This window comes from Blastomyces gilchristii (assembly GCF_000003855.2).
Source record: "Blastomyces gilchristii SLH14081 genomic scaffold supercont1.2, whole genome shotgun sequence".
Classification (NCBI taxonomy): Eukaryota; Fungi; Ascomycota; class Eurotiomycetes; order Onygenales; family Ajellomycetaceae; genus Blastomyces; species Blastomyces gilchristii.
In genome coordinates this window covers 996,178-1,008,483 of record NW_003101681.1, presented here as the reverse complement: position 1 = coordinate 1,008,483, position 12,306 = coordinate 996,178, and the positions used below count along the sequence as shown (strand labels likewise).

At 27.5% G+C, this 12,306-nt stretch overlaps 1 protein-coding gene across 1 annotated transcript; it reads left to right on the top strand.

The window, feature by feature from the left end:
- Positions 1-7,620: 7,620 nt before the first annotated feature.
- BDBG_16252 (uncharacterized protein) lies at positions 7,621-7,809 on the top strand (the record flags this gene model as incomplete). The annotated part of the gene is made up of 1 exon (XM_031724243.1): positions 7,621-7,809. A coding segment is annotated over one exon (188 nt), but the record flags the coding sequence as incomplete, so codon positions are not given.
- Positions 7,810-12,306: the final 4,497 nt, after the last annotated feature.

Sequence of the window (12,306 nt, the reverse complement as noted above, 5' to 3'; positions counted from 1 at the left end):
ACTACACATAACTATATAAACTGAAGTTTATAAATACTATTCATAACTCAGCTTGAATACTATTATATATATAACTTCTACATTTTATCTTTCTATTATGAATACTTCTAGTAGTTATCAGTATATATTATATTAAGCTGTAAATATCTGAATAATTATCTGTAAGTACTTATTCTTACATTTCAAGCTCTGTCAGTCAGCAATCATCTATTATAACTGAAAGAACTAGAAACTTATATACTTTAATATCTGTGAACTCTACTGCAGACACTCAGAAGCAGCTATCTGAATTATGAATAATGTCTATAAAAGAAGTTTCAGAGAACTTATTAAATACTTATAGAATATTATTCTCTATATCTGTAACAGAGAAACTTTCTAAACTTGTAAATAAATAAATTAATCTTAGTAAGAAACATTCTTGAGCATCTCTTATAGAATTAAGCTATTATTATTATTATTATTATTCTTCAATTATAGATGTATACAGTTAGAGACTATAACATTTATCTGAGAACTTTTAGTTCTCAGAGTTTTCTTCTATATCTATAAAGTCAACTATTATACATTTACCAATTTCAGATATGTAAAATCAGAAAATTCCAGCTCAGAATATAAAAACTGTTTACAAATTACAGTATTTTAACATCTTCTGATACTTTGAAATCATTTGAAAATATCATGACAAAGAAAAAAAGAATATAGTCTTAAAGATAGACACATTAAATAAATAGATAGAAATGAATAGAAAAGAAAAAGTATAGTAAAGAGAGACTATAATAAAACAAACTACAGAATAAGACCTCTGCAGTTTACATCTGAAGCCATCAACCGCACCGCTCCACCACGAACTCGTTCGATTTTTCGAATAAGAACACGCCGATAGATCCATTGAAAAGCCCTCGGCCGACTGCATACCCCGTGTGGTGGTGGAGCTATCCAGCCAAATGTGAACCAGACGTTGTTCGAAACTCCTGTGTGGGATTATCCCCCGTTCACCCCTACCACACCACAACCCCGGGCCAAAGTGCCATACAAATTATAAGGTGAAGAGACCTAGCTAGACTGGCCGGCGGGACCATGAATTTCACATTTGGTCCCATTTGGTCTGGTTCCATACATTTCTTGGCGTGAGTCCCACCAGAACCAAGTCTCAAAAAAATCTGAAAATGGACCATTTCTGAGAGAAATGATGTGAAAAATAACCAGATTTAATTCAAGAACAGTGAAATGAGAGTAATTTCTCAGAATAAACTGTGAAAGATAATCATTCTTTTAAAATCAGAATGAGACTGAGACTGAAGATTAAAATCAGTCTTATTCAGTTTATTCAGTGATTACTTATATAATCAGAATTTGATAATAATTATTGATAATACTTATGAAATAACTAAATACATTCTTGTATAAGTTTATTCTTCACTTTCTTATAAAAATGACACTTCTCTGATATACTGTGATCAGAGATATTAAACTGTCTGATAATTTTATATTTTATAATAATGAGTTTTCTGATTGTTTCTTCTTATAATTATTCTCAGTGATAGTAATAAATATCTTAACTTGAGTTAAACTTTCACTTCATTCTCACTTCTGTTAATGAAATTATCAGAATATCATGTATCATCAGTGTAATAATTGAATATATACTCTCAATAATTTTTCATAGCTCTAGAATTGATTTAGTATGTAAATTTATCAGATTATCTTAAAGATAGTGATTAAATTCAGTTTTATAAGTATGTAGTTTTATCTGATTTTCAGTTATAATTAATATATATAAGTTCTGTTTCAAAGTTAGTATTATAGTTCTATATAATATAAAGTATTATCAAAGATTATTACTTATTAGAGAATTATATTTCACTGTCTTCATATCTTGAATATCTGCTTATTCAAATCTCTGATAGTTGATATTATAGTAGTCTTAAGCTAATTTAATATATAAGTCTCATTTCTTCTCTGTTCAATCTTGAGAAGTGTAGATATTAACTTGATAGAAGAGATCTAGTAGAGCTGCTACAGTATAATACTCTGTAAAAGATTGTTCAGTTTTGCTATAATAATATACTAGTTTATTTTCTTACAGTAATAATAGTCTGCACTATAGCATTATCTCAGACTGAATTTCTTTTTAAGTGATTTAACTGCTTCTCAAGATAAGTAAATAAACTATTATACACTCATCAGACTGACTGCAGTATTAGTGTATAAGTGATTAAGACTGTCTTTATTATCTTATAAAACTGAAACAGTAAATCAATCATATATTTCAACTGAGTTTACTTTATATCAGAAAGTTTCAATATCTGAATCTTTTCTCAATCAGAGTGTTGCACTTAATAATCAATTATCTGATACATTTGAAGAGTCTGAATAGTTATCTTATATATTGAACTTCACTGTGTTCTAACATTCTGTATTATATTCAGTGATATGATTGATTTATTTATTTATTAAATATCATGAAATTATTATTATTGTTTAGAGAAGATACAAATTGCATTAGTAATGTTTTGAATCTATGATATTTAAATTATTAATCAATCTATTCAAAAGTAACAGTAGTGTTATTGAAAAGTATTATTAAAAAGTAATATTAAAAAGTATTATTAAAAAATATTATCTTTTATAAAGTAAATGTAAAAGTTACTTGAGTAATCACTTTCATCTTATTCTCATCTCAAGAATCAGTCATCTTATTATTCTTTATCTTGATGTTAAGATTCTTTATCAGTGTTTATATCACAAGTTAAATTATATGAGTAATGTAGAGAATATAATCTTATTTATCATTTCAGAAATGCAAAGTCAATTTTTACTCTAAGCTCTTCACTATAGTGTAGTTATTTACAGTATTATCAGTTATAATTATAAGAAGACTGAGACTAATATCTCAATAGTCATTTTTAATCACAGTTATTAATATCTCTATTATATAATTCTCAGTATGACTACTAATCAATGATTCAAATTCAATTAATATCTCTTGATAAGTTCAGTTCTTATTAATATAATAACATATAACTCTTATAAATGTAAGATTGTTTGTAATAGTTTATACATTTACTATAAGAGATACTCTTTGATGATTCTTCAACTCTGATTCTAGATATTATATATTAACTTTGTAGTATGTCTTGAGATTGAACTGAAGACAGAATCAATATGAAATATAAAGATTTGAATTAAGTATTTAAAGAAGTGTTCAGAATTCAGGATTTTCAATTGATTAAAGAGAAAGATTCAGAGATATATATATATAAAGTAATTATTCACAGAAGTTATTAGATAAGAGTTGTGAAATCAGAGTACTGATATATAATTATTTTCACATAGTTTTCTTCAAATTAGAAAGTTAGTGTTATCAAAAATTATTATCTGATAGAGTAACTTATCAGCTCAGTAGTAATTTTCTGATTATTTTTCTTTTATTATCTGCATTCTAATGACTTCAGATGTCAGAAAATTTCTTCAGAGTTATAATCAGTTTATAATGAATATTTCTGAATAAAGTTGTAGTGATTATAGTAGAGAGATAACTCTTCAGTAATCTACAATGCAATCTGTTGATAATTATTTCATAGTTCATCTCAGTATCTATGTTGAGTTTTTCATAAATTTTATAACCTGAAATCAGATATGAAGAATGAAGTGATTATTCATTATAATTGAAAGAGAGTATTCTGTATTAAATTGTAAATAATATAGACTTTGTAATTCACAGTGATTTCTTAAAGAGTTTATGAATCTTCAATAGAAGTAAAAGAAGTGAAAGAAGTGAATTCAGAAGATATGATAATAATTTAAGAAAGATAATAATTTATTTTCAATAACTGATCACTGATGTGTGTAAGAAGAATTAATATAAGAGAAAATAATCTTGTTTCTTAGCTTAGCTATAATTTTAATACTAACTCAGATTGAATATTATCAATATATAAAAGTAAATAAATAATCTTGATTAATCTCTGTCATATTTCTTGAAATATATTAATATTGTGAAAGAGAGTGTTATTAAATTATGTTATCAGATAATATCATTAATTATATATTAATATTGTGAATATTAATATTGAAAAAATGTTGATACTTATACATTATAGTGATTTATGAATCATGATAGTTAAATATATATATATATATATATTATTCCTGACTTGATTACAACTTGTTTAATAATTTTTAAAAACTCAAAATTAATTTCAATTATTAATAATTATGAACTTATAACTAACTAATATAAAAAGAAAAAAACTTTTTCTACTTATTATCTTTCTACTCTTTCTCATTCTTCTTATTATTCTTTATAATTCACTTCTCATTCTTCTTCTTCTTCTTCTTCTTCTCATCTGAGATGATAATTATCTCAAAATCTTTCTTCACTATCTTCTTAAAGAAGAGTTCTCACTGCTCTCTCTTAGCTAGATCAATCTGTGTCTTAAAATCCTGTATTTTCTGATCTACTGTCTCAGGTTTCATCTTAGCAGTAAGCAGATTAGCATGCTCAGAGAGTAGAGCTGTCTTCTTAATATTCTGAATCATGAAGTGTATTCAAGATCTGAATAAGATCTCAATCTTCTTCTTCTCTGTCAGCTTCTGCTAATCAATTAGAGAACAGAAGTATTATTAAAAATTATTATCTCTCAATAATAAAAAACTTATCAGTTTAACTTCTTTATCTCTCACTTTAATACTCTCTTAATCTTCTCTATCACTGTTTATTTATAGTAACGCTCTTCTTCTCTCTTTCTCTCTTTATCTTAGTCTTAAATCATTCTCAGAACTTCTTCTGATCTCATTACTACTGTATAAGACTCTTTACTATCTTCTTCTTCAATCTCTACAGACAGTGTTATCTGCATTATTTCTATACTTAGTTCAGTCTAAATCTATCAGAAGTATTACTTAAAATCATTATCATTCTACTCTCTTACAGAGCCTCTTCAAGGCATTATAACATATCTTATAATCTGTCTTCTCTTACTTAAACATCTTCTTCTTCTCTCTCTTCAATCTGTGACAGTGCTCACATGCCTTGATAATTCACAGAACTGCAGAATATTTGAAGAGAGATGACATAATTAATTTCAGTGAGTATTAAAGAAGAGTGAAGACACAAGAGACAGTTAGAAATAATATAATAATAATAATAATAATAATAGTGATAATGGTAATAATGATGATGATAGTGATGATGATAATGATAATAATAATAATAATAATAATAATGAAAGAAGAAGTGCATTGAAATATATTACTGACTTATCAAATATAAAGAGACTCAAAGAAAATATTAACAGCTTTCAGTGATGTACAGAAACAGCTACAGTGTTGCATAGCAACATTATCTTCATTCAATACATGCACTGTTGATATTCTTTGTATACAGTTATTATATAATCTGTATCAGGCAACACAACCGCTCCACCACGAACTCGCTCGATTTTTCGAATAAGAACCCGCTGATAGATCCATCAAAAAGCCCTCGATCATACGAGCATTCTGATCCCATCGCCGACCGCATACCCTGTGTGGTGGTGGAGTTATCCAGCCAAACATGAACCAGACATTGTTCAAAACTCCTGTGTGGGATTATCCCCCATTCTCCCCTACCACACCACAACCCCGGGCCAAATTGCCATACAAATTGTAAGGTGAAGAGACCTAGTCATATGCACCAATCTTCTCGATTTTAGAAGATCCTCAATCTGTAGTTGTGGAGATATCTGAGAAGTGATCTCCGCGAAAACCCTGTCCATCTTTGATGTTTCAAAACATCAACACCAAGTCCCACCCTTGTACCGCCCTTCCTAATCTGGCCCATCCCTGGCAGAAAAATACAAAAAGATACCTCGGCGATAATATCAAGCACATAATCAACAGCCACTTCTGAAGTGCAATCTTCACAGTCTGTCTTCAGTGTATCTAGACATCAATACCAAGTCTCACCCTCATATCACCTCTCTCAATCTGGCCCATCCCCGGCAGAAAAGTATAAAAAGATACCTCAGCAACTGTATTTGATACATAATCAGCAGACATAACAACTATAAAATCAGTATATTTCAAGATCTGACTGAGTCTTTGATCCCTGCACAGTGAGATATATTAAATCTAGTTTTAATATCTCAATATTCAATAGATTCTGCAAGAGATTGAGAACAGCAACACTAGATTTCTATTGAATTTGAGAATTAACTCTATATTGATATAATCATTGATAAAGTCTTCTATTTTGAGATATAAATAACCAGTTCCTCTACATTCTGCTGATAATATTTATATTATTATATAGAAACAGACTTATATTCTCTATAATATCAAGACTCTGAAGAGGAAAAGTCTTGATAGAGAGTATACAGTAGTATATATCTTAGCAGTTTCTATCTCATTCTTCTGCAGTAGTTAATGCAAAAAAAAAAAAGATCTTAGAAATAGTCTTTTACTTCTCTTGAAAAAGTAAGATGTTTTTCTCTGAATTTTATATAATATTCTTACAAAGAATTAAAAACAGAGCTGTTTTCTGTCATAATTTCATATTCTTTTAAGTAAGAATTACTTTTTCAGCAGCTGAAGAGCTTTCATTAATACTTAATTTCTTTTTACACTCTTTATTAACTGATTTGAGTTGCACACTTATTGTGTGAGAAGAATTGAATAATTTAGAATAAAATTAAATAGTTTTAATCAATTTCTCTGTAAAAAATTAATTTATTTTTTATCAGTTTTTCTCTCAAAAACTGTTATATTATCTGATTTATTATTAATTGATATCATACTTTTTCTCACTGTATTCCAAGAAAGAGATTGTAAAGATTTTATTAATTTATCTTAAAAATCAATTTTAGTTTATTAGATTCTCTTCAAAAATCTAATCTAGTTACTGAACTAGTGTGAAAAAAATCAGGTGTTTTATACATAAAAGTCTTTTATTCTTCTTTTGAAACAGTCTAATCAACTTTTCAATTGAAAACAGACTTAGAAACCTCTTAATTGAAACAGTCTGATCAACTTTTCAAAAGAGTTCAATACATATCTCAATTAAAACAGTCTGACTAACTTTTCATTGAGTGAGAATAATGAGTTCAAAAATTCACTCAGTTGATATGGAAAAAGATGCTTTCTCAAATACTATTCCTAAGATTGAAATTCTGAAGAGAAGAAAGAAAGAAGAAATAGAGAAACAACAAGTTCTTGAAATACAGAAACTTGAAAAAGTAAGTAAGATTCTTGAAAAGCAGTATCTGAGTGAGATAAATGAAGAAGTTCTGTTAATTCTTCATGCTCAGACTAGACAACTACAGAAGATGATTAAGTTCAAACTTAGAATTTCAAACACAGTTCAAAAAACATTGAAAATTTCTAGTATAATCACTGACTTCTCATCTTACTCTTCTTTCTTCTTTTCTACTTCTTCTTCTTCTTTGAATCAGAAGAAAATATATGCTCAAGCAGCTGAATCTGCTATCTCTAAATCTGCTATCTCAAAACATGCTTAAAATCCTGAGAAAACTGAGAAGAATAATGCTCATACTTCTATTGATAGAAAGATAAAGAAAAAAATGTAAAAGAAGAAAAACTTTCAAATCTCCAGAAATAGAAGACTTATTCTCAAAGTCTCAAATCAGAATATCTTACAAAGAAACAAGCTAAACTCAAATCTCATTTTCAGAATCAGAAATGAAATTAATCAGCAGTTCTTTTCTCAGTTAATGACTGATATTGAAGTTCAAAAATCAGTTATAGCTTCAATTGAGTCATTCTTCTTTGAAAACTCTATCATTCTGACTACAATGTCTGAATTCAGTGCAGAATTCTTTATTCAGAATGAGAATCTCTGAAAATCAGCAGTAGAATCTTTGTTAAATACAATAATTCTATCTAAGAGAGATGAAAAGTGGAATAAATTCATTCTTTATAATATTCCAGTTGAAATTTTTGACTGTGAAGAGAGAATACTACTTCTCAAAAATAAATTAGAAGAATACAACTCTATTTAACTGAGAAAAGAGTCTGTATAACTAAATTCAATTAAGTTCAGACAAAGCAGAAGAAATGTCTCTGTTCTAGTATATATAAAAACACTTGAACAGTCAAAGATCTCTGAAGTAAGAGTAGCAGATTTGAAAATGAGAGTTCATGAATACAAAGACTCAAGAATGAATCTCAAAGCTCAAACACAGTGTTCAAACTGTTAAAGATATGAATACTTTACAATCTTCTGTTTTAGAGATTCAAAATATGCATTCTGTGCCAGAGATCACAAAACTAGTGAGTATAAATATGAAACATGCTTAAAAAGAGATGAAATATATTAACACACTATGCTTAAATGCTCTAATTGCAAAGAAAAACATGCATCTAGCTCAAAAGAATGTATGTTTACTTCAAGAACTCAAAAGAACTGAAGAAAAGATGAAGCTTAAAGTAAATCTAGTACTGAAGAGAATAGTCAAGCCAGTAAACTTACAACTGCAAGCTTAAAAAGAAGAAACTCTCAACTATCTAAATCTTCAAACTTCAATTCTTCAGCTAAATGTAAACAGAATTTGAATTCTCAAACTTCTGTTAAGATTAGAGAATTAAGAAATAACTCTGATAATAAACTAGATATAATGTAAGTAGTTAAGATTTCTACTTTTCAGAATAGTTATAATCTACTATCTGATAATAGTCATTAGATTCTACTCTACTTTCTTTTAGTATAAATATACAATGAAAACAAGAAAAAAAGTTTAAAAACTCTTTAAAAATCACATTTATTCAAAATAATGTGAATAGAAACTTAAAATGTATTTATTCTTATCTTCAAATTGTATTTAAATAAAAAGTTAATTTTATACTGCTTCAGAAACTGAATTTTGATACTGAGTAAAAATACATCATTTCTCATTCAAGCTACTACTGCTTTCTATCTCAAAAGTCTGAGATAAAGTTAAGAGTAATGATCTATGAAAGAAAGAGATCAAGATATTAATTTAATCTAAGATTTGATATCATATCTGACTCTGATATTCTGATGAGTGATATTATAGATAAAGAGAATGAGTTTAATACTATACAGCTTATAAATATCTATAATGAAAAGTCATTGAAGAAAAATAATAATATCTGAACAATTGATAGAGAATTTCTGAATATAACTTCATTAAGAAACTCTATAACTGTAGAAGATTTCAATGCACATTATCTCTGATGAAATTCAGAATGTAAGAGAGTAGTAAGAGCTGATAATCTGATTAAATGAATCTTTGAGTATTCAATAGATTTAGTTAATAAGTCTGATTAACAAACATTCTTTAGAAAAGATATAAAACAGAAATCTATTATAGATCTAATCTTTATATCACAAAATCTAATGAAAAAAAGACTTGTAAACTGATTTATTGATTTAAATGAGATATCAGAATCAGATCATGAGATTATTCAATTTAATATTGAACTGAGTGAAAAATAAATAAGTGAAAACTCTCTTCTCTCTAATCAGTTTAACTTTGAAAAAGCTGATTGAAAAGCAGTTAAAGAAAGTATAAAACTGTGAAAATCTGAAAGACAGAGTAAGCTATATTGAAATTCTGATCAAGATATCTCAAATGAAATGCTTAAGAATAGAGTGAAGCTCATTACATCTATAATTCTAACAAGTGTTAGAGATAATATTTTAAAGAGAAAATCTTCTGAGTATTCAAAACCTTGATGAAATGAGAATATCTCATCTAAAAGAATAGAATTAGCTACTGCTAGAAGAGATTGAAAGAATGATGTAATATCTGATGAAGAGTTCAAAGCTGTCAGAAATGAATATTTTTCAGATAGTAAAAAAGCTAAAATAGACTGCTGGAATAAATTTCTTGAAGAAGTATAAGAAAAGGAAGTTTTTAAAGCTTTTAACTATACTAAAACAAGAAGTGTAGCAAAACTTCCAGCCTTAGAATATGAGTTTCAGAATGAATCATATACAGCAAACTCTTTTGAGACAAAATGTCAAGCTTTCTATTTCAGAACTCATCAGATTCAGATTCAGAGAAAGAGAATATATCACTTCTCAACTACATTGATGAAAATGACTGAGAATGGCCTGATCTTACACAAGATGAATTAGAGTCAGCTATCTTCTCAAGTTCTGTTAAAACTGCTGCAGGGCCTGATTCAATTAATCACTTAATTATTCAAAAGACATATTCCTACTAAAAGAATGAATATTTTGAGCTCTTTTTCAATCTCTTGAAAAATGAATATCATTCAGAATGCTGAAGAGAAGTCACTGAAGTGATTCTTACAAAACCTAATAGAAAAACTTCAATTTCTAAGTCATATAGAGTAATATCTCTATTAAACTGTCTAGAAAAGGTTTTAAAAAAGATAATAGCTACTTAACTATCTTTTATAAGCTCTATTAATAACTCTCTTTTATTCAGTGAATAAATAAGAGATAGAAAACAATATTCTGCAATTGACACTGTTCTCTCAGTTGTTCATGATATTTAAATAGCAAAGCATGAAGATCTGGTCTCAACTGCAGTTTTTATTGATATAAAAGAAGCATTTAATCATGTTTCAAAGTCAAAGTTAATTCAGACTTTGAAGATATTAAAACTATCACTTTCTCTAATAAAATGAGTTAACTGTTTTATATCTAAAAGAATCATACAACTTTTCTTTGATGAAATGAAATAAAATAAGACTGAGATAAAAATAGAAGTGCTGTAAGAATCTTCAATCTCACTCATTTTATTTGTAATATACACTGCATATCTATTCAAAGATAGAAATATGAAAATAGTATAATCTCTGAGTTATGTAGATGATATTGATCTAGTCTACAGCTTAAAAACTATCAAAGAGAATTTGAAAGTGATTAAAAAAGCTGCAAAGAAAATCTTTGTCAGAGCAGATATCAATCAAATTCAATTTAATACAAATAAAACTGAGTTAATTCATTTCTTTTCTAGATTCAATGAGAAAGAACTATCTCTAACTCTTTTAAATAGAGAGATTAAACCCAGTTTAAATATCAAATGATTAGAAGTATGATTAAACTTCAAGTTGAATTTTAAATATCATATTCAACAAAGAACTGTCAAGACAGAAAGACTATTGAACAACATTATCAGACTATTGAATACAGAGAGAGGTCTATTCTTGCAGACTATGAGACAGTTATACATAGCCTGTATTATCTCAGTAGCTGATTATGAAGTTCAAGTTTAATGAAATAATTAAGGAAATTTCACTGAACTCTTTCAAAGTCTGCAAAACAGAGCTTTGAGAAGAATTCTGAAAGCATTCAAATTATCTTCTATTAAAGCAATGCAAATTGAAGCGTCAATTTCTTCTCCTGCTATCAGATTTAAAAAGGCCTGTATAAAGTATGCTCTGAGAGTTATAAAGATGAGCTTAAATCATATAATCAGAGAAAGAGTCTCTTCTTCATTTTCACTAATTAACTCTGGAAATGAACTGAATTGGAATAGATTTCTTGATTGAAATAAAAATAATTCTTCAAAGAAAATGTCTTCTCAACTGTATAGACTATAATCACTGATTAAAAATCAATTTTCTTCTTTAAATATTGAAAAAGTTGATCATGAGAAGTTATCTCTCTGAAGAGAAAAGCTTGAATCTCTTATAAACTTACAAATAAGTGAACTATCTAAAGAGAAAGAATATAAACAGTATTTGAAGAGAATTTCTATAATCAATATAAAAGACTCTATTCTGATTTATTCAGATAACTCAAAAAATGAGAATTTGAATACATTAGATGCAGACATTGCTTATACTGAAGATAATATTAATTTTATCTCAGATTTCTGAAATTTAGGCTGTGAATCTAAAGTCTTTGATGCTGAACTATTTGCAATAGTGAAAGCTTTCAAACTTATTAAAATAAAATCTTATAAAAGAGAAAATAGTTTGAAAGAGACATATATATTCTCTGATAGTCAAGCTGCTTTAAAAAGACTTAGAAATAGTCAGATTTATAATGATTAAATGAATCTTGAACTGATCTTAAACTCTGTTTTAAAAATTCAAAAGAGAAGAATATCAAAGCTGATAATTTATCTGCACTGAGTTCCTGTTTATATGAATATTCATAGCAATGAATTGACTGATTCAGCTGTAAAAAAAGGTTCAGAATTAAGCAGATCTATTCAAAAAATTGTGTCCTGGTCTTTTATAAAGAGAAAAATAAAAGAATCTTGTTTCAACAAGTGGAATGAAAGCTGGCAGAAACAAAAGAAGAGTATACATTATTCAAGATTTGAAACAAAACTCAAGTGAAAATCTTGTTTAATTAAA